The sequence below is a fragment of the Oculina patagonica genome, chromosome 7 (assembly GCF_052425735.1).
Source record: "Oculina patagonica isolate OP01 chromosome 7, crgOcupat, whole genome shotgun sequence".
Lineage (NCBI taxonomy): Eukaryota > Metazoa > Cnidaria > Anthozoa > Scleractinia > Oculinidae > Oculina > Oculina patagonica.
Window position 1 is genome coordinate 22,696,068 of NC_135764.1, and position 23,712 is coordinate 22,719,779.

At 39.4% G+C, this 23,712-nt stretch overlaps 3 protein-coding genes and 1 pseudogene across 4 annotated transcripts in view; all 4 read left to right on the forward strand.

Moving 5' to 3' along the window:
- LOC144659672 (uncharacterized) overlaps positions 1-23,712 on the forward strand; it is a 40,142-nt gene that overhangs the window by 12,402 nt on the left and 4,028 nt on the right. The window lies entirely within an intron of this gene.
- LOC144659676 (uncharacterized) lies at positions 4,165-22,756 on the forward strand. The gene is made up of 5 exons (XM_078520165.1): positions 4,165-4,394; positions 5,041-5,709; positions 6,634-7,179; positions 9,155-9,795; positions 22,489-22,756. Exons 1-4 carry the CDS (start codon positions 4,199-4,201, stop codon positions 9,775-9,777), a joined length of 2,034 nt encoding a protein of 677 aa, XP_078376291.1. The 5' UTR covers positions 4,165-4,198; the 3' UTR covers positions 9,778-9,795; positions 22,489-22,756.
- The window catches only part of LOC144659292 (uncharacterized), a 141,518-nt pseudogene continuing 134,279 nt past the window's right edge, over positions 16,474-23,712 (forward strand). Inside the window, exons 1-2 of the transcript XR_013571878.1 lie at positions 16,474-16,712; positions 18,200-18,862. The product of XR_013571878.1 is annotated as an uncharacterized LOC144659292 (transcript). The remainder of the gene's footprint in view (positions 16,713-18,199; positions 18,863-23,712) is intronic.
- LOC144660978 (tenascin-R-like) lies at positions 18,924-22,500 on the forward strand. Its single transcript, XM_078521701.1, has 3 exons — positions 18,924-18,933; positions 19,384-19,926; positions 21,752-22,500. The coding sequence occupies exons 1-3, from the start codon at positions 18,924-18,926 to the stop codon at positions 22,468-22,470; spliced, it is 1,272 nt and encodes a 423-aa protein (XP_078377827.1). The 3' UTR covers positions 22,471-22,500.

The window sequence follows — 23,712 nt, forward strand, 5'->3', positions numbered from 1 at the left end:
GCAGCGCCGCTTCCACTAAGCCCGCCGGCATTAGGAGTACGCAATGATGGGGCATCGAAATGATATTGGTAATGTCGATCTGTTTGACGAATTGAATGAGGTAACACAAAAATCAGATATGAGCGTGAAGTTTCTACTAGACCAGGTGTGTTGCAAGTTATTAAAGGGCAGTCTGGGAAGAAATATTCATTTCTGTTATTTTTAGGCGTCTCAGAGATTATTGTATCAGTTGTTTTAGATGGTTTTCGTCTTCCTTTCAAGAAGATTCCCTCAGAAATTTTTCAAAAGCTATGTGTCATCTTTGCATCATTCTGTATTTGTAGATAAGCTATTTAGTGCCTTTACATTTTACCGGGTTGGCAGAAGTTAAGGCTCCTTCTTATATGGTTTACCCTTTAGTGTTTCGAATTAACCCTATGGAAGAAGAGATAAACATTTTTTATGAACAAGGATTTAGTGCGTAAACTGGAATATCACTTTGCCCTATTCTAAAAGGGAGTATTTATGGTTTTGTTTGGTCCAAGTGGCTATTACCTATCACCTATATAGCTATTCACACCCTGATCATCGCACATTTATATTGTTAGGTTTTCGCTTGCTTTTCGTTAGGTGATGCTTAGTTTAGGTGTTTTTCTGTTTACTGTATTTCCATTTGGGTTGGATCTTTATTCCATGCCTCAAGTCGCTCGAACTGAATATTGAAGGATTTTAAGGGGGTCAACATTGTTCTATTCCTGGACGAGGAGAAGTTGTTCCTTATTGATTATTACTCTTGTGCAGTCTTAGATCCAGTTTACGGAAGTTCAGATTTATGTTTTAGCTATGGCGGGAAGTTTTAGTGGACCCTTGTTAATTTTCGAATGGTATAGTATAGAACACTATCTATAGAACAATTCCTATTTCGGATAGACGGTTATTTTTACTTCGCATTTCTGTATGTCTTCTTAATTGTTTCAGAAAAAAGTTTATGGGGAATTGTTTAGCCTGGCTTGGGGGAAATTTGTTTCCATTGGTGTAGTATTTGAGGACATTTCCCGAATTATGACTAGTTATTACAACAAGGACATTGAGGCTGCGCAGGATTACGATTTCACTAGACGTTTACTTTGGCCCAATTTATTCTCTAAGAAAACATGTTGAGTATTTAAGTGGACTGGACAGGATGAATTTGAAAAGTCATTATGGATTGGCCCGTCTTATTGTATTGTTAGCTCAGATGCTAGTGCCACAGAATGTGGCGTCCATTTAGGTAACAGTGAACAAGTGTGCCATAATGATAACTGGGTGCATGTATACACGTTTGTGGTATGACTTGTCTGGAAAAGTTTTTGTCATTTCAGCAAGGCTCTTATGTTAAGTTGGTTTTAGATAGTTGTTCGTTTGCAGAGTATTACATTCGAGTTGCACGAAGTTGAAGTTTACATGTTATATAGCCCAAAATTTTCAGCTCCTATTGACAGCGGTGTCAAATTGTATGCTATGGTTTCCCGTACGGAGCTCGTTGTGAGGATTATAAAGTCGCATTATTTATACATAAATGGTTGACTAATTACAACTCATCATGTTTTCAAGCATTGAATATGGGTGGGAATCCCATATAGTGGTCTACTTTGTCAGTTTGGCAACAACTAGGTATGTTTTCACTTTAGTTTTTGAAATCCATGCAGGACTTACGGAGTGGATTTATTAATTCACTAGGTATTCACTGCTCGTATACATGCGAGGCCATTACCACATTTATCGTCCTGTTCTGGACCTCGTCTCGTTTTTTCCTAAGCTTTCAGAATAATTGCTCGTTTTGCAATAGATGGCAAGCTGTTTATAGTCTTTATAGCAAGAGTGTACTGGAACATCGGCGAAATACTGTTTTACTTCGAGCAGATTCTTTCATTTCAACAGCTGGTAGCTGTTTGTATAAAGTTTTCGCTGATTACAAGACCGCTGGGCCATTTTCTATTTATGTTTGGTTAAGATTGATTGACGTTATCAGAAAGGAGGCGCTGGCCTGACTTTGGGACGCTTGTCCATTCACTCATCAGAAGGAGGCGCTGGCCTGTTTTTTGGACGCTTGTCCATTCACTCATCAGCAAGGAGGCGCTGGCCTCATTTTGGGTCACTTGTCCGTTCACCTTTCAGAAAGGAGGCGCTGGCCTGATTTTGCAGAGCAATTTGTCTGCATTCAGCTTACGTTAATTTATTTCAGTTTATGTAATCGCTCGCTTCCATGTAGGTTTATATGGATACAAATGCCTGTCACTTCTCTTTTTTCTTCATTATAGATGTTAACTATTCAAGGTTATCAGAGGAGCCCCCAGCTAGCAAGAAACCAAGCACGAAGGACGTCCTGAAGTTGTTTATGAAGGTTACTTCACAGCAAAAAGATATTCAAAAAAAAAAAAAAAAATCGTCAAGTTCTTTATAAGATGCGGTATCTTGTCCTCATACTGTCTCAGTTTAGGTTGTATCGCTTTACAAGCCGCATGCGCATCTTACGTAGTTTCAAGTCTTATGCTGCTTTTATTTTGATTCATGTCCGCATTATCATTAATCATTTGGCCGGGTAGCTCAATTTGAAATAGTTTTTTAATAGCGGTTCAGCGTTTGTTAGGGTGTTTATCTCTGCTAATAAAATCATCGATAAGTATGCTGCTCCATCAACAAGCCTGAAGGACTTGCGCTTAGCTTGCATATGTTTGTTAAGTAGCGAAAGATTCTTCGAAATGATGTATTGAATAGTTTGTTACCTTAAGCTTAGCTTTTGGCATTTTGGCTGTTCATTCTAGTTATTTGTTCCTTACGTACATGTGGAAATCTACTGATATTTACAGTGAAGGGACTAATGTTTAAATTAAGAGGTTAAAAACTTATGTAACTATATTATCTCGTCTCAACAACCGCTTAACATTATTGGATCAATAAGTTTTTTGTGGTTTTTCAATACCGTCTAGCAGAATGGTACCAAGCTGTTATGCGCAAGATGTAGGGAGCTATGGAAGAACTGTAAAGGATCTTGCTCTGAGTATTTTATTGCCATTGATAGCATAAGCTCGAAGAAGCTACATCCGTGGTTAGAAGTAGCGCCAATTTATCACAACGATTACTTTTATTACATTGTACATATAATTATTTTGAAATAACTGCTCACCTTATCCTAACTGATTTAATAAGTATTTTGGTACTTCTATTTTTTCTGGTAGGCGTCAACATTAGCTCTAAACGTTCCTTTTTCACTGTATGAAATGTATCAATAAATGTCAGCTTGGATTGCCTGAGCATCCAACCATCATTCCCTTGGTGTGTATTTTTGCAGTATTGAAGAAGAAAATAATTTACGTTCGTTTGAGCGTAGCGAATTAGAACGTAAGTCATGTTTGGTTTGGTTTAGTTGGTCTATGAGAGCTGAGCCGGTACTACGTGTATAGTGGCTTGATTTTACTCGTGCTCGAACTTTCCCATGCAGATGGGCTAAGATATGAGAAAATATTAGTTTGGCACGGGTGATGTTAGGTTGCTTTGTCTCCCTCAGACTTTACAAGTGTTATAATTGGTCGATATGGTTTTTGTGCCATATTCCTCAGTACAGCCCTTGGTTTTTTATTAAATTATACTCGGTAAAATATTCACATTGGGAGTCAACAAGAAAAACAATACACAATAAGGTGGAAAATATTTTCGCCCTGAACGATTTCTTTTCAATGGATAACAAACATTAACTAACATAACGAGTAAGCACATTGATACCAGCTAGGACCTGGTACATGGAAATAAATATAGACTCTACGAAAAAGTTAAACTGATGGAACTTAAATAATATAAGAAATAATATAATATAAGAAGCAAATTTGACAGACTTTAGTCCCGTTTTTGTTCATATTCTAAACCCGCTGATTTCCTAAATACCTAAGACGCCTTCCTACATTCACTAAAGCCGACATTTTGGTTCTCTCTTTTGAAAAGTCTCTTTCACCAGTCAATACATGTATGCCTAGCGGACCTATATTTATCCGCGTCGATTACAAAACCACAGCGTGACAAGTCTGAAGAAAAAAAGTTCATTTGAACTTTAGCTTACATAACACAAAAAGCACACAACTTGGCAAGTTACCCAAACTCGTGATCTCGGTATCACGTACAAGGTAAAGCAGTACTTATTTCGTTGCGTTGTAGAATTGCAGATTGCTGAAACATCACCATAATCATGGCTGTTCAAAAGCAAACTATGCCATCATTTGCGTCAATAATTTCTGTTTTGTCGATTATGTTTTACTGCGCCGGCTTTTTAAGAGTCGAGCTTGAGTTAAACGAGCACAAGAAAAGAATAAACGCTCTTGAAAGCGTCGCGCAGGCCAAGCCGCTGTCAAACGATCCAGAAATAATCAAGAATGCTTCGCCTGGTAAGTTTGTCTTACATTACAAGCTAGAGTTTATAATTAGTTAGACTCATACAATACAATCAGGAAAAATATAGCTTGGTCGAAGTGAAAACACCGAAAAGGAAAATACCATGGAAAAAGCTAAGAGAAAAGCAAATAGCAAATGAACATGTTTTCGCTTGTTCCGTTTTTGCTGTGTAGCCTAAAGAAAATCGAAGGTTAGCAGGTCAAGTTTTCTTCAATCCAAAGCCGTCAAACTTAAATAGAATTTTCCTTCAGCTATGACTACCATACCATTAATCAGACATACAGATGGTTGTGACACTTTTTACATCAGAAAATTTACTAAGGATATATCATATATTGTCTAGTGAGAGGACTAATTCTTATTTTTAGTCTGGAATGTAAAACATAACAGATAATAAATTCCAATTATTTCCGTCTCAGTCATCTCGTGAATTAAAGAGCAATAAATGCTTGCCTGGAGCAAGGATTCCTACAGAGATGTTACAACGAACATAAACGCAGGCCAGAAATTCTATTTCTTTTCGTCACCTCCAAAACTATAAAAGAAACTTCTTTTTGATTTCAATTACACCAATAATTTATGTAAAAGAAACCACTTCTCCCGTGTCTTTGTAATTAGAATTATTATTTTCATTCGTAGGGATTCAATCCATTAAACATAGACACAGCCGTCATGTTGAATCACCAAAGAACGAGTCAGAAGATAAAATCACAGCGGAAACCATGCTGAAAATTAACAAACATTTGTCAGAGCTGAGACTGCATCTCTGTCAGTCAAAGGGTGTCACGTGCTCGTCAGGACCCCCAGGCCCTCCCGGTCAACCTGGACCAAAAGGACACAAAGGAGCCCGGGGACGAAGAGGACAGAAAGGAAGAACTGGATACAAGGGAGATAAAGGCATTATGGGATCGCCAGGAAAGAGTGGCAAGCAAGGCAATATGGGACCTGCTGGACTTAAGGGAGAGACTGGAACCAAAGGTGAGAAAGGAGATATAGGGCCCGCAGGCATGCCGGGAAGTAAAGGAGAACCTGGTGAATCGATTTCATCTCCTGCTGTTGTTGTTTCTCCTGTGACGTTGACAGTGAACGAAGGCGGATCAGCTTTGTTTCAGTGTTCAGCAAGCGGTAATCCTGAGCCTGCAGTAGTGTGGAGCAAACTGGAAAATCAATCAGAAATCTCGCGCACAGCGGTTTCAGGAAGAAAGTTGCAGCTGACTAAGGTGACAGGAAATGACTCGGGCGTGTATCAGTGTTCAGCAACAAACATCCTGGGGAATTCACGGGAGGTGGCAAGATTAGCAGTAAATGGTAAGATTCTGAATATTCATAATACAAAATTAAATAGGCTTCCCACTAAATCATGCTGTTCCACAACCCCAAGGGGGGGGGGGGGGGGTACTCCGGCTTGTTAATGACGGGGATGATCGAAGGATTTTTTTGGGGTTTGAAATTTTCGATTCCGGGATTTTTTTGGGTTGGAAAATTTGGCAAGTTTTTTTTGGGTATCTTGATTTAGATAGGGGTATTTTTTGGGTATTTAAAACAAACTAATGTCCCTTGGCGCGGCCTTGGCGATGAATGAACTAAAAGAGCGTTCTTTGTGTTATTTTATTGCACCTCCTGGCAATTTAGGGGTAATTTGACAAGCCTGAGAAGGGATTTTTGGGGGGTTATTTTTGGTTCAGGGATTTTTTTGGGTAATGTCGGAAGACTTAGGGATTTTTTTGGGTCCTGAATTTTGCCTCCATTCGATCATCCCGACATTTACAAGCCGGAGTACCCCCCCTGGGTCCACAACATTGCTTTTACAGAGCAGACTTCCATTTTTAAGGCTGCAAAAAGTATGCATTTGATACGGAAATATTAGTCCTGTTTTTACAGAGTCATATAATTAAGATTAGAAAAAAACTAATAGGTTTTATTGGCACATGCACGAAGGCCACGCAATATAAACCAATGAGTTAAAAACAAATATTTTGCAGTGCTAACCGAATAAACAAGGTCAATAAAATGTATTAAGAAAGGGAAACATTGAGAGTCAAGTGCACAAAAGGCGGCTCGACACTCCAGAATACGACCAGTAACATAAAAAAAAAAAACTCAGCACACGTTCTAAAAAATATAGGTACAATTATTTCGCTTTTTGATTTCTCATTAAGTAAAAGTATTTACTTCACTGAAAATAAGGAAGTCTTATTTAGATCAAACTAAACGATATTCACTTTTTTGCAGTTCATCCTCGTATTTCTCTTCATCCGGGACCTGCTTACGTCATTGAAGGAAGTAACGTCACCCTACCAACTTGTCACGTGACCGGATACCCTACACCAGTGGTCACCTGGAGAAAGTCGTCTGGTCAGTTACCCCAGGGGAGGGCGCAGTATAACAACAGTGTCTTACAAATTTCTGATGTCCGTAAAGTTGACTCTGACTTGTATTTCTGCTCAGCAGTCAACCTTTTGGGAAATGTTGAAAGGAAAACTCTACTTGTTGTGATATCACTTCCTGTGTTTACTGTTAAGCCACCTGAAAAAGTTGCTGTTGGTTTTGGCGAAACTTTGACGTTAAACTGCAGCACTACCGGTGATCCACAACCAGTCATCAGCTGGAAAAGACAAGGAGCAGCACTGCCCGTGGGGAGGAGTCACAAGACGAACGATGCGCTTATCATAAGAGATGTTAGAGAAGAGGATGCTGGGATCTATGTTTGCGTGGCTACAAGTGCAGGAGTGTTTGCTATCGAGACAATAAGTGTTGTTGAAGTTAAAATTCCGAAAGGTAAGTTATAAATGGAATGATTACATTTGTCATCAAGAGAGTGTTAGATTAATTCCAGGGTTGAAGCCATTCGTTATTACCAGAAACCCATAAGGGTTTCTGTTATTTCTATTCACATAGCTACCGAAGTAATATCAGCAAGTATCGTGGTCCAAAAGAGATGACAATATACAGTATGTTGCCCTGTTTCCCGGACACCCCTATTTCCGGATACTTGGACTTAAAAATTTCGTATATCGTCGTAACAGTAAAATTAAGTTAAAGAAGTTTTCGTGGAGGTAGGTAAAACATTTTTTCTTCGTAAATATCCAATTTTTACAGCGCGTCAAACTACATCGTTTCAATAAAGCGCTCTGCTCTCGCAAAGTGCGCGATATATTATATTTATTTATATATTAAAGTAAAGGTAAAAGGACTAGGTTTATCAGCATATAATGAATTTTCGGTTTTCGCTCTTAATTTCCGATCACGGTCACCAAAGAGTTAAGTTGAATTTTTGATGAGGTGTGCCTAATTCCGGACGCATACCTACAGCAAACTTGTTTACCTATTTGAAAACAATTTTATGGAATAGGTCTTGAAAAACAAGCATTTTTGTAACTGTCTGTGCTGTATTAAAGCTTCGAATTAATCTTCCTTGGCGAACTTCGTTTCAAGTGACCGAAACATTCGCTGAACATTGTTTATGTCAATGGCCTGGTGATTTCCTCGCTAAAATTGAAAGAAAAATGCTTTAAATTTTGCCTGAAAGACAATTTTTCAAAAGAATAATCCTTTATTCAGCCCTAATGACTTATATTTTGCCATGATCGGGAATAATATTTCCGAGAAAAAGGGAGTATTTTCCTCGTAACGATCGTCCGGAATTAGGGCAACTCGTCCGGAATAAGGGCACCGAATTTGACCAACTCTTTCCATGATTACAAAAAAGCCAAAGAGATTTAGAAGATAAAACTCCACGACCTACTTACCAGCAGTGGAAGCTACATTGTGGGTAAGTTTCAGCTCGTAAGTGCTGTTTTGAAGTAAGATATTACGGTTAATGCAAAAAGTGTCCAGTAATAGGGCAACATACTGTATATCTTAAAATTATATTTTAACCAGCTGTTCTAGTCCTCTAGTGTACCAGTTACTATTAAGCCCGTTGTTTGTTCTGTTGTTCATTTGAAGGGTAGCGAGCTTCTGAAAATAAATTTTCTTCCAACTAGCTGCTGTATCAGAACAGTCAATGGTGTTACTCTTAATCGACAGTTCGAGGCGTTGAATAAGAAATACAAACAGCTATGGTATTTTAAAATAGACCAGTTGTAAGCCTTAAGACAGCATGGACTATTTTAGCATTGGCAATATTTGTTTAGTGATTCACACACAAGTAACATATTTTTAAAACATTAGACGAACAAAATTGGTAAAACAATAAGGTCTCAATGCTAATTTTTTCAATCATAAGCTCTCGTGATTGGTTCCATCGTGGGCAAATGCTCGTGAGATTACTTTAAATTGGAAATAGACCGATGAAAAGTTTTGGCATTGATACCCTTTTTTTTTTCTCTCTATTACAATCTTTTTTCTACCTCACTTCTCGAATCCCCGTTATGGTCCTCACTTATTTTTTCTTGGTTTGTGAAAAATTAATCTTTATATCTGATTTCCTTTTTTTTTATAACGTCTTAACCTTTTTATATTTCTGTTTATAAGAGAAAAAGTGGGGAGGGTAAAGTAAAGAGCGAAAACAAATAACACAACGTTTTTTTTATTTTTTTTTTTAAGTATTTTATGTAGCAAGCAAAACTTTCCATCATATAGGAGAGAGTTCATATAGTATTTAGTTAAAATGAAAAGAGAGTTTGAAGTATGAGTTTTTCTTTTGTCAGATTGTTTTTAACTGCTAAAATATTTTCCTTTACTAACTAAACTCTGAAAATTTTTTATAGAGCCTTTAAAAACTGACAAGCAAGCGGTTCTCCTTTTTCAGATTGTTCAGATCTCTTCAAATCAGGCCATACTCAAAGTGGATTGTACTCTGTCAACCCAGACGGTGGAGGACACTTTACTGTCTACTGTGACATGCGCACTGACGGTGGAGGCTGGACAGTGTTTCAGCGAAGACAGAATGGCTCGGTAGACTTCTATCGGGGATGGAACGACTACAAAGCAGGCTTTGGTCAGCTGACTGCTGAGTTCTGGTTAGGAAACGACAAAATCCACCGACTGACGGCCTCTAGACCCAGCTCTCTACGAGTGGAGATGGAAGACTGGAACGGAGTAAAAGTGTATGCCAAATATGGCAAGTTCAACATTGGTAATGAGCAGGCGCAGTATCGACTTGAAGTGGGTTCATATTCAGGTACAGCGGGAGATAAGTTAACCTATAATACTAACATGGGGTTTACTACAAAAGACAGAGATAATGACCGAGATAATGGAAACTGTGCTGTAGCATGGAGAGGCGCCTGGTGGTACAACAATTGCGGCCGCTCCAATCTAAACGGACAGTACTTGGGAAACAAAAGATATTACCGAGGGGCCGTGTGGTACAGCTTCGGAGATAATCTTTCTCTCAAATTTACTGAAATGAAACTGAGGCCGTCATCGTAGAAAAAATACCAGTAACAGGTTTAATCCCGTTTAGTGACGTAAATACCAACATATCAACCGTATTCGCTCATCAAGGCTTTCAATAATTGATCGATCACAAACAATGATTAGTTGTTTATTAATTAGAGTAGTGGAGTAAATGGAGTTTTGAAATTGTACGCTTAATAAGAAGAGTTTTCTTTACAATATAAACTAAACTGATGCTATGAAATTAATGTTATGCTTTAAATTGCTGATAGCCTGGGAACCAGTCTTTTTTCTTTTCGAGAGCGCGAGCTTTCACGCGCTTTTCGTGATCACGGAAAGGATTGGTGCCCAGGCTGCCTCGGCTGTACTCACCTTTGCTTCATGTTATGTTGTTATAATTTATTTCATTCCGCTTTAATTTGGCCTGCAGGCTCGTTAGCTTACCTTATTTGTTCTTTATCCCGTTCAGTTTTTTTTCGTATTTGTTTTATTTTCTGAGCAATATTACCCGTCGGTAAATGGAGCGAGCGAATAAATGTAATAGGGGTCTACGTAATCAGCACCGTAACAGTGACAGTCGTAACTATCTGACATTGATCCAATCGGTTGAATGTCACTGCGTGAGAATTAGGTAAAAGGGAAAACGCAAAACCTGCTCTTTACAAGTTTACAATCCGTTGCTTTAAATCTCATACAAGATGGAGAAAGTTTTGTTGCTATAACAGAATAGAGAGATAACAAGACCTACTATGCTTGAAGTAAGCAAATTTAATTTGATGTTATCTGAAACCTGGATCATTATTAAAGATGAATTCCAGTCCGTACTGCGCAATCTCGGCTGCAATGATTATGGGAGCCCAACACGAAGGAATGTTTACAAGCAAAACTAAAAATTCCGCGACAAACTTACCTTTTTCTTCATTATTAACGCCAGATATCCTTGCAGAACAAATAATAACGAGTAGAGGAATCTTGACGCTATTTCAAACCGACGTTTCAGCTCATCGGAAATTCTTTAAGGAAACGAACTGTAATGGCGGACTAAGAAACTTCATGTATGCTGTCACCGAAGTGTAACGTTTCAACGAATTCAAAACAAAAACGAAAACAAACCTCGAGTCTGCGCAGTACGGACTGGAAATCAGCTTTAAAGTCATTTATGAGCAAAATAGTACACGTCTCTCTATCACTGAGAACTGAGTAGTGTGTTTGATTAAAAACACCAGAGTTTATTAGAAGTGGGATTAAGTGGGAAGGTCAGCTTGTATAGAGTGGTCCTGATTCAAACGGTTATCTTTTCAGGATCCTAGCTAAATGTTGCCTCCCATGCAGTCGCCTTCAGGGGCGATCGTGTCTTATTTCTCCCCACAAACACGATCGCCCCTGAAAACGACTGCATGGGAGGCTAAGCTAAATGCAGCACCAGCTGTGGTATTTTGTGTTGCTACGACGTCTACATTTGACTAAAAATTATAGATGTATTATTGCCTTATCGCTGAGTTAGGCCGTTTAGGTTAACAGTAAGCAGAGTTAGTTAAGCAAGCAAGCAATTATTGAAACTAAATAGGGTCACCAGGGGCGGGGGAGCACTTCTGGAAAATAAAGTAATCAAAAAAGTTGAAAGGTTTCGAATGAAGTATAATGCAATAATGATAAAAAGTGAAAATGTTTAAATATAAATACAGGTTTTAAGGTTGTTACCAATAAAATTCATTCACTATTCACTGTCACAGTTGTCATTTATCAGACTCAATAGGTCTCAGGGGCGGATAGAGGGGGGGGGGGGTGAATAGGGTGGATATCCACCTCCCATTTTTCAGTAAACAAAAATTCGAAATATCACTTTATTTGAAATTGAAAATAAAGAAAAACAGAAAGATTAACTCTCGCTCATGTCTGGTTGTTGTTACGCCACGTTTCGCCGTCTGCCGCCACTTAGGGTTAGGGTTAGGAAGGAAAATATAGACGGCAAACTGATCCTGACGGCTAAAGCGGTCAAAAATAAACAGAGTGGATAAAAAGAAAAAAACTAGAATATATAGAAAAAACTTTGCCCTATATTTCGGTTTGCAAAACAAACCTTCCTCAGGGGCTGGGCGGAGAAAAAAAATGAGAAAAATAAAAGGATCGTTACAAATAGAAAAATTTAAAATAAAATACTAAACAATGATTGGTTCTAACAAGTGTCAATGACGTGTTTCGTCACGTCGGTTAATTCCCAGAGGATGTAAAGTTTTTGCCTTGTTAATTAAATGGGCTTCACGAGCCTTCCTGACTGAGTCTCGTTTGCTGCGTATAAGTTCTAGCGGGATGAGGTGAGCGTCGTTTATGGAATGGCCGGGTTGGTTGAAATGAATAGATACTGGTGTAGGGTCATCAAGTTCATGGTGGTTGAGAATGGATCTGCGGTGTTGTCCGAAGCGTTCGTTAAGTTGACGTTTGGTCTCCCCAATGTATTGATGGTGGCATATTTTGCAATCGATTAGATAGATAAGGTTTTTAGAGCGGCAAGATATGTTGTCAGTTATTTTGCGTGTCTCGTTGGTGTTGAAGAAAGTGTAGTTAGTTTGGCCTTCTTGAAGAAATGAACAAGTGAGACATCGTGGGTGGTTGCATTTATGAACTCCAGCGCCTTGTTGTTTGGAGAACTTCTTATGTGTAAGCTCGGAATGTACAAGGAGATCACGCAGACTTGCGTTACGTCTGTAAGCGATAACTGGTGGATGAGGAAAAGCTTATTTGCAGTTGGCGGAGGACTGGAGAATATTTAAGTGTTTCTTGATAACAGAAGATATTTTAGGGAGGGCAGGGTTGAATGATATGACAAAAGGTGTTCGGTCTGTCTTTGTGATTTGCTGTCCTTGGGGCTGTAGCGTTGCGTGACGTGGGATGGCGCGAACGCGATTTGCATCTCTCTGTAGGGAAGTGCGGCTGTATCCACGTTTGATCAGATGTTTGATGAGTTCTCCACTACGTTTGTCAAAGAAAGTATCGGTAGAGCAAATGCGGCGAATACGGAGGAAAAGGCTGAACGGTATGGCTTCCTTCGTGTGGTTTGGGTGGTAGAGGTTCTGAGAAGGTATTGATGTTTGTCGGTGGGCTTGGTATGTAGATCTGTTTGAATGTGGTTGTTGCTAAGGTGGACTTGAACATCTAGGAAAGGGAGTGCCTGATGTGAGGAAATCGAATATTCATGGTGAATTTCATGCTCGGGTGAATGGAGTTTAAGTAACTTATGAAGTTCTTGAGGAGTTCTTCTCCGTGTGTCCATATCATGAAAACGTCATCAATAAACCTCCACCATACGAGCGGTTTGTTTACGGTGTTATCAATGGCGTTTTGTTCAAATTTACCCATGAATAAGTTCGCGTATGAAGGTGCCATGGGGGTTCCCATGGCTGTTCCAACCCGGCCATTCCATAAACGACGCTCACCTCATCCCGCTAGAACTTATACGCAGCAAACGAGACTCAGTCAGGAAGGCTCGTGAAGCCCATTTAATTAACAAGGCAAAAACTTTACATCCTCTGGGAATTAACCGACGTGACGAAACACGTCATTGACACTTGTTAGAACCAATCATTGTTTAGTATTTTATTTTAAATTTTTCTATTTGTAACGATCCTTTTATTTTTCTCATTTTTTTTCTCCGCCCAGCCCCTGAGGAAGGTTTGTTTTGCAAACCGAAATATAGGGCAAAGTTTTTTCTATATATTCTAGTTTTTTTCTTTTTATCCACTCTGTTTATTTTTGACCGCTTTAGCCGTCAGGATCAGTTTGCCGTCTATATTTTCCGTTTTAACTTAGTTACTGATCCAGGTCTTCAATAGATCCGGCACCACTCATCGGTTTGTCGCTGTGATATTGCAGTATTTTATTATATTTGGTTAGGGTTAGGGTTAGGGATAGGCCCTAATGGTCTGTCATCCACCCCCCCCCCCCCCCCCTTTTGAAATCCTGGATCCGCCCCTGGGTTTGTACAAGAAACAGTCAGTCTTTCACTTTCTTCATCGCGGAGTTTCGACAGAATGCTTCCCGAATCGTGTTGTGTTGATATTTTCACAATTCTCAATTCATTTTTTCCAAATCTAGGGGAGCTCTTTATGTGGTACTGACGGAGTGCTGTTTGTGCCTTTCAGGGCTAAAATTGTTTTGATATCCCATTTAAACATATTTGCCATATACTGTGGTACCACTTAAAGTTTCATGATAATATATCGCAAGTGTACAGGAGCGAATAGCTGTCACTAGATTGAATGATCATGATTTCAGTTTGGGATGTGGCCCTTGGCTGGCCACTGTGACGTATTACTCATCAATATATATAAATAAATTTCCGTTGGGAACTCTTATAGGAAACACTCCCACAGAAATGCATTCTGGTAGCTCACCTTCCGCAAGCTTCATCGAGTTGGGTTCAATGTTGTTGTACTTTATCGACGTTTTGCTTAAAATGGTTTGGCTCGGTTCATTGTAGGCTACTACAACTAAGTCTACCTAACTTGAAACGCAAAGAAAAATTACGAATTGTTGGTTTAGTCCTTTTATAAGAGCCAAGCCGGTACTTTATGTACAGTGTTTTGATTTTACTCGATCCCGCCCTGTATTTCTAGCCTGCGTCGCTAAAGAAACTAAATCTCTTACTAGCCGGGGCTAGATTATGTCTGCGACGTAGCTAGGCCAGGTCTATCCTATTAAGATGGGCCGAGATTAGCTTGTGTACAGTCGTCCCGCTCCCCCGTTGAGGGGAGCGGGACGAGATTAGATTAAAATATTAGTTGTTACCGGTGATATCTTGTTGCAGTGTCTTCTTCAGACATCATTACAAGCACTTTAATTGGTCATTGTTATCTGTCGTACTCCACAGTGCAGCCCTTGGGGATTTTTTTTGCCACTGCATCATATCCGGTGAAATATTCACTGTTGGAGTAAAATAGGAAAACAATACTAGCTAAGATGGGAAACATTTTAACCACAAACAATTTCTTTATGCTGACAATACATAAAGAACAAACGTGCTCTACGAAGAGTAAAACTGGACTAATGCAACTTAAATATAAAACAATATAAGAAGCTTTCCCGAACACCCAAAGAAGCCATATTCACCCAAGTCGATCTTTTCTGATGTAACATGTAGATATTACAACAATGTTAGTTATTTAAACAATAGAGTGTTTCTGTCAAGGAGCTATCGGTTAATAGTTGCCCCGCGGAAATTTAGTTGTTAACAAATATTTAGACTGCAAAACAGTCGTTTTTTCTCTTAAGTCGTTGGAAAAAGCGCTTATCGAAGGCGCGAAGCGCCAAAAAAGTTTCAACACCGAGCGCGTTCGCAAAAGATACGACTGTTTTGCAGTCTAACAAATATTAGCCCGAGAATCGTAATTCAATGGCTAATATGTTGGTTTTAAGAACATCAAACATCCAAGGGGCAACTGTCATACTAATAGTCCCGGGACAGAAACAGTCTATCATTTTTATTGTTCATCACTTCATTTTTTCCCCGCGCCCACTCAAAAACGAGCATCGTGAATTATTTTTTTAATTATTATTTTTAAGGATAAAAGACTTAATTGAGAGACGAAACAAAACCAGAAAAGAAACGCACTAAATGTAGTCAAACTTGATGGCGTATTTTTGTTTGAAGGCCCGCTTCTTCACAAAAAAAAATCCATCGGCGAAAACTATCCACGAATTGTTGCTAGATCCTGCTGATGGCATAACAGCAACCACATTTAAGTTATTTTGTTTTGTCGGACTCCATCGTGACACTTTTAATTTCTTGTCCCCCGTAAAACGTGATGTGGCAAATGACTCGTCCCCAGTCGTCTTCATATAGCACGCGGCAAAGGGAGAAGCGAGGTGGGGGAGCAGGGGATGATGGAAAGGAAGAAGGGGAGAAGTCTCCCTCTTTCACCCTCTCCCTACCCATCTCCCCTTGCGCTCCCTTTCTCGGTACCCGTCTCTTCCACCGCTGTATCTTTGCCGCGTGCTGTATGAAGACGACTGTAGACGAGTCTGATATGGCAACATGTGATTAGGGGGGCAAGTGAGTTCAAAGTACGGAACTTGATACAGTGTACGGGTTATTGAGCAATTTATTTGCGTTCGGTCTTTGAGCTGGCGTTATTTAGATTTACTACACCGTGCTGAAGAGCTCCAATAAAAGCGAAACAGCTGTCCACGGTTGCAATCCTGCTCTATCGGTTGTAGTCGTGTTGGTGTCTCGCAAAGTCTACTTTTCACGTAGTATGATCAGCCTTGCTTGCAGACTTGTTTGTTTCTTCATTATATTGCTGATCAGATCTCTCAGCAGATCCTACCAATAGCAGCATTATCGTTTGCGGTACCCTGCAGGTTTAGTCCTACTTTTAAGAACCAGCCGTTAAACCAACAAAATACCTGAAAAGGCATTTTGCACTGCTGTCGTTCCAAAAAGAATCTTAATATATGAGCGGATATTGATTGTGCATTCTACGGCTGTCGCGTGATCGATCAAGTTGTTTGCGGGGCTTGTAACTTGTCTATACATGTACGCCTAGCGGACCTATCTTTATCCGAGCCGATAACAGAACCACTTCAATTGACAAGTAGGAAGAAAAAAATAATTTGAACCTTGTCTTGCATGACATGAATAGCAGACAGTTTGGCAAGTTACCCAAACTAGTGATCTCGGTATCACGTAGCTGAAGAACTGAGTTGAGTTTAACAAGCTGAAGCAGTACTTATCCCACTGCGTTGTAGAAATGCGGATTGCTTAAACATCACCATAATCATGGCTGTTCAAAAGCAAACTATGCCTTCATTTGCTTCCATAATTTCTGTTTTGTCCATTGTGTTTTACTGCGCCGGCTTTTTAAGAGTTGAGCTTGAGTTACACGAGCACAAGAAAAGAATAAACGCCCTTGAAAGCGTTGCGGAGGCCAAGCCGCCGTCAAACGATCCAGACATAATCAAGAATGCTCCTGGTAAGTTTGTTTTGCATTACAAGCTAGAGTTTACAAGTTGTTACAATCATACGATACAACTGATCAGTATAAAAGTTCTGTCCAAATGAAAATACTGTTGGTAAAATTAATAACCAAAGAACATGTTTTTCCTTATTTCGTTTGTGTTGTTCAGCCTCAAAGAAAACTGAAGGTTAGCAGGTCAACTTTTTTTCAATCCAATGCACTGAGAAAATTTTACAAAAAATAATTCGACCCGGAATCTTCCTTCAACTATGACTTAAATAGTGATAAGGAACAAGCTTGTTCATCTCATTCGTTTAGCTCTTTCAAACTAACAGTCGGTTGTGTCGGTTTTTACATCAAATGTTTGGTCTACTGAGAAGTCGGATTGTTATTTAGTCTCAAACGGAAGAGATTACAAATAACAAAATGTCAATTATTTCCGTCTCAGTCATCATGTGAATTAAAGAGCAATAAATGCTTGCCTGGAGCAAGAATTCCTATTGAGATGATAAAACGAACAAAAATGCGCACCACGAATTCAGTTTTGGTTCTTATCTCTTATACCTTCAAATAGTGTTGGGAAAAGAAATAACCATAGAAGAACATGTTTTTGCTTTTTCGTTTGTGTTGTTGAGCCTCAAAGAAAACCGAAGGTTAGTAGGTCAAATTTTCTTCAGTCCAGTGCAGACAATTTCACAGGAAAACAATGATTCGAACCGGAATTTTCCTTCAACTTTGACTAAAATAATGATAAGGAACAAGCTTGTTCATTCCATTCGTTTAGTTCTTTCAAAAGTACAGTCTCTCGGTTGGGACAGTTTTTACATCAAAATGTTGTCTACTAAGAAGTACGATTGTTATTTTTAGTCTCGAATGGAAGAGATCACTTGTCACAAAATGTGAATTATTTCCGTCTCAGGTCATCTTGTGAGTTGAAGAGCAATAAATGCTTGCCTGGAGCAAGGATTCTTGTAGACTTGCCCCAAGTCGCTCGTTTTTTCTCTGCATCTATAGTTACTTAAATAAAATCGCTTTGAGATCCAGTGCGAAAAACAACTTGAGTAAAATCGCCTCTGAAATCGCGCACGAGAGATCTGGCGAGATTCATTTCTGTGAACGCGCGCGCGAAGGAAAACAAATGACACTTGCCGAGGAATGGCTCGGAACGATCCTCCGCCATTTTGTTTCTCATGCCCGCGCGCCCCCTCCGTTTCCGTATCCAGCGGTCTCCTGCGAATCTAACGGGTAGGGACGTTATGTATGGGGAACTATTATGTCCCCAATATATAATTAGCACTATGTTAAGATGGCAGATCTAACAAAAACGCGCAAAAGTAAAAACTGTTTAGCTTCTCACCATCCGATAAGAAAAGAAATGAAATTCAGAAGGAGTTATTTTTTATAGACACTAAGGCTAAGCAGTAAAGTATTTATAGTTTTGTAAATTATTTTATCTTCTGCCGATGTAAATAGATTTTTTTCAATTTTCTTTTCCTTCGTAGGAATCCAATCCAATAAACTTCATAGACACAGCCGTCAAGTTGAATCAAACAGAAACGCCACGGAACATAAAGACACGACGGAAACGATGCTGAAAATCAAAAAACTTCTATCAGAGGGGAAAGTGCATCTCTGTCAGTCAAAGGGTGCCTTGTGCTCGTCAGGTCCTCCCGGTCCACCTGGATCAAGAGGTCACAAAGGATCTCGGGGACGAAGGGGACAGAAAGGAAGAACTGGAAACAAGGGAGATAAAGGCATTATGGGATCGCCAGGAAAGAGCGGCAAGCAAGGCATTATGGGACCTGTGGGACTGAAGGGAGAGACTGGAACCAAAGGTGAGAAAGGAGACATAGGGCCCGCAGGCATGCCGGGAAATAAAGGAGAACCTGGTGAATCGATTTTATCTCCTGCTGTTGTTGTTTCTCCTGTGACGTTGACAGTGAACGAAGGTGGATCAGCCTCGTTTCAGTGTTCAGCCAGCGGTAATCCTGAGCCTGCAGTAGTGTGGAGTAAACTGGACAATCAGTCAGAAATTATTCAGTCAGCGGTTTCAGGAGGAAAGTTGCAGTTAATGAAGGTGATCGGAAATGACTCAGGCGTGTATCAGTGTTCAGCAACAAACATCCTGGGGAATTCACGGGAAGTGGTGCGGTTAGCAGTAAATGGTAAGATTCTGGTAATTGTTGTTTCTGAAAGAAACTTTACAAAGTGTTACACAGTTACACAATGATTCCTTGTAGCTTTTGTGAACATGTTTAAAATTCCGCGAATATTCATATTTGAGTAACAGAAAACCTTTCCTCTTTACTATAGGAAGCAACCCGTTTTCTCTTTGGAAGCAAACAACATTTTACAGATCTTTTTTCCTCTTTTTTTCACCGATTGACTAAAACCTTGTTCTTACTGTAAAAAATGCATTCTAACAAACGTTATAAGAAAATTATTTCGTTTTACATGTAATGCCATTCTCTTAGTTCCTTGCCCCCGGGTGGGGAATAGGGCCGGATGTAATGCCATTAGGAACCTACTAATGTTCCTTGCCGTTCCTTTCTGTGATTTTAGACCTGTACATTGATCAAAATACCACATTTTGATTTCTCTGAAAGCAAAACCGGTTACTTATTATACTTGAAACTCAATTCATAAAATCCTTCTCTCAGGCTGAGTGTTATTCACTTGGTTGCAGTTCATCCTCATGTTACTCTTCGTCCGGGACCTTCTTACGTCACTGAAGGAAGTAACGTCACCTTACCAACTTGTCACGTGACCGGATACCCGGCGCCAGTGGTCACCTGGAGGAAGTCGTCTGGTCAGTTACCCCAGGGGAGGGCGCAGTATAACAACAGTGTCTTACAAATTTCTGATGTCCGTAAAGTTGACTCTGACACATACTTCTGTTCAGCAGTCAATCTTTTAGGAAATGTTGCAAGGAAAACTCTTCTAGTTGTGATTTCACTTCCTGTGTTTACCGTCAAGCCACCTGGAAAGGTGTTTGCATCTACTGGCAGCAATTTGACGTTAAACTGCAGCGCTACCGGTGATCCACAACCAGTCATCAGCTGGAAAAGACAAGGAGCAGCACTGCCCGTGGGGAGGAGTCACAGGACAAACGAGGCGCTTATCATAAGCGATGCTAGTGAAGAGGATGCTGGAAACTATATTTGTTTGGCTACAAGTGCAGGAGTGTTTGATATCGAGGCAATAAGTGATGTTCATGTCGGATCAAGGGGTAAGTTGTGTAAGTTATTTATGGAATGGTTGGAAAGATTTCGAGAACGCTCAAACCTCAGGAGTCAGATTTTTTCCAGTAAACTTCAGAAGCTGTACTAGTCAGCATTGCCTAGTCGTTTAAAAAGAGACTGGATTATTGTTGCCTTAATCTGGGAGAACTGCATTCGCGTGATCAAGTAGATGGACTAGAAATCCGTTTATCCAGGAATCAAATTCCCCAACCTGCAGCTCAGAGTGACAATTAATTAATAAATATTAAAATGGACCAGTCCCAAATGTAACCCCTCGGCCACAAAAAAGCCTATTGACAAACCTCCAACCAGTTTGGATTCATTGTCTGCTAAAGGCACTTAAGAATACAGTCCTGCTTCGAACGATTCAACGGGACTATGTCAAGGATTTTAGCTAAATTTAGGCATGGAAAAAAAACAAATTCAGTGAAATATAAAAAATAACCTCTTAAAACAGTGAAGTGGCATTTTAATAACACAGCAAAAACAAAAGAAGGTGCGGATGGCAAAAAATTAGGAAGTTTGAAACGGATTGCGATATGGGTTTCTGAAATCTTGTTGAGCTGAACAGTTTTCAAAGTTAGTCTCGTTTGCTTGTAACTTTAAATTATAACGCCCGGGTTTTGGTTTTGTCATTTAGATCCATAGAAGTATTGCAAAAAATTAAGTTTTACAGCGAGTATTTGGCAAAGCTTAATAAAATAATCTTAATTCAGCCGTGACACAGTCCCTTCAAATTCTTCGAACTCTATTTCTTCGTTCGTCTCGTAGGAATCAGATGAAAGGCCCTCAGATAACACATCGCTGTCGTTAGAGTCTTCCATGTAGTGTTACTATCCAAACTTGAATAATTCTTAGCGTAAACAAACCGAAAAATGTAGTCGACAAGCGAAAATACAAAATCTTCGAGACGTTCCTGAAGTGACGTCACTCATTACCAATTGATTGACTGATTAATCGATTGTAGTCTTAATTAATAACAATACAATAATATAAACATATTTTCCCGCAAACAAACGTGAAAAATATAAGAAAAGCTTGCAAACTATCGTTATTTAATTAGAAGCAAATAAACACCTATTTATAAAAGTTTGATTAAAACGTTCAGTTCTAATTAACAATTAGACTACAAGCCCGAGTTTTCTATGAGCAAATAGTCAACGAGGCGCAGCCGAGTTGACTATCGCTTATAAAAAACGAGGGCGAGTAGTCTAATTGTTTTAGTAGAAACTCTAAAGGATTTCAGTCCAAAACCTACAATATTGTGCACTTTGAAGACAAAAATCAAGAAAATTTACCGCTTAAAGAGCTACTCGCGCGCGCGACTGTTTTCTATCGGCGAATAGAAATCAGTGGGAGAAACAATCAGATTCGCGGATTTACAATAGAACACAGCTGAGTTTCTACTAATAAAAGGTAGAATACAGCTATGGTCGCGGTATATATAGCGTAAGGTCATTTCCTCTGTGGACCGCTGCGGGAACAACAGGACACCGCAAAGCGAAGATCGAAATGCACCAATCAGAGCTGTTGAAAACCAACCAATCTTTATAAGGTTTCACCTGACCAGTTGACCTTATCGCCTGATGAAGACTAGCAGTATGCAGTCGAAACGTCGCGATCTACATCACAAATGACTACGTCGTGATACAAACGAAAAATACTTTATTATTAATGACAAATCTATTTACCTTTGTTGATAAATCTGCAAATGACAGTTTTTGTCTGTAGTTAAGAGAGAAAATTGGGAGGCTAAAGAGGTTTAAAGAAACACAATTGTTTCGTTTTTGGTATTTACTGAATCTTAAATAGACCAATTACTTCAAACGTCATGGAACGTTTCTACATATAATATTTTCTCTTCAAATAGAATCGAATTTAAAGCACATGTTTCTCTTTCGTCAGATTGCTTAGATCTGCTCAAATCAGGCCACACTCAAAGTGGATTGTACTCTGTCAACCCAGACGGTAGAGGACACTTTACTGTCTACTGTGACATGCGCACTGACGGGGGAGGCTGGACAGTGTTTCAGCGAAGACAGGATGGCTCGGTAGACTTCTATCGGGGGTGGAACGACTACAAAGCAGGCTTTGGTCAGCTGACTACTGAGTTCTGGTTAGGAAACGACAAGATCCACCGACTGACGGCCTCTAGACGGAGATCTCTACGAGTGGAGCTGGAAGACTGGAACGGAGTAAAAGTGTATGCCAAATATGGCAAGTTCAACATTGGCGATGAGCAGGCGAAGTATCGACTTAAAGTTGGTTCATATTCAGGTACAGCGGGAAATTCGTTAGCATATCACAATAACATGGCGTTTAGCACAAAAGATAAAGATAATGACAGATGGAACAAGCACTGTGCTGCTACATACAACACAGGTGCCTGGTGGTACCAAAGTTGCCACTTCTCCAATTTAAACGGACAATACCTGGGAGACAATAATGATTGGCGAGGTGTCGGGTGGCGGCACTTCAGAGGTTCTCTTTCACTCAAATTTACTGAAATGAAAATGAGGCCGTCATCGTAGAAAGAAAACCAGTAACAGGTTTAATCCTGTTAGTGACGTAAATACCAACAAGTCACTGATCTTCGCTCGTCACAGCTTTCAATAATTAGTTGATCACAAACAATTATTAGTTGTTTAATTAATTTGGATAACGTAAAACGGAATAAGTGATGTCGGATTTCCGAAAACACATGCGTCCGTCGGTATAAAATCGGATGTTCATGAAAGTAAAAAGAGGAAAGATCATGAATTATTATCCAGTTAAATTACCTTACTTTTGTTTACTTTCGTGAATGTATAGAGGATAATACATGGTTGCGCGGAGATATGAAATTTATTTTCGAGTGTTCAAATCGATAGCTCACGACTGAGTACCAAAAATGAAGGATCTGTGCATTTCGGAAGTTTCTTGCGAAATTCATCGCTTAGTGCCTAAAAAAGGCTTAATTATTTAACAAATAAAAAACCTTAGCCGTGCTTTGTTCTGTTATAAAGCACGCAAAGAAGTGACGAGAGCACGAAAGAAGTGTAGGGTGAAACACGAGCCGTAGGGGCCGCCTACTTAGCTTCTTGAGTGCTATTGTCACTTCCTTGAGTGCTTTATAACAAAACAAAGCACGGCCAAGGCTTTTAATTTTTTTTATAATAAAGTTTTACTTAAAACTTTAGAGAAATTGGATTTAAACAAGATTTTATCTCAGCATGCGCGCGCGGAATGGCGTGACGGATCGTACGCGACGGCGTCAAATATCTTTTGATCAACAAATTCTTTTTTTCAGAAACGCGTCTGAATTTTTGAAATAAAAGCACCTAAACATCAGTTGAGGTCTTTTCATTAATTTTTGATAGAGCTGAACCACTCAAACATTGAAAATTCCCCTCGATTTGCTAAAACAGCGAGATTTGAAATGATCCACAAGCTGCACGCGCACGCAAACGGTAAAAGATGGCGAGAGCACTCGTAAACAGCGTGCTTAAAGCACGCTGTTTTAACCAATCAGAACGCACGTTAGATTGTCACTTTATTATAAATAAATGAATTTTATCCCGACGCACGCATGTGTTGTTTGGAACTCTGATATTGCTTATTCTTGTGTTTCTATATTTTTTGTGAGAACAGTTTCCATTGCAATCATTGGCGATATGAAATTATGTAATGTTTAATAAATGAGCAGCAGTGTTTTATCAAGTTTAAAAACTTGATAAAACACGAACTGCGAATTTATTGAACGGCTTAAAACTCTTCTGATGTAGATCAACTCA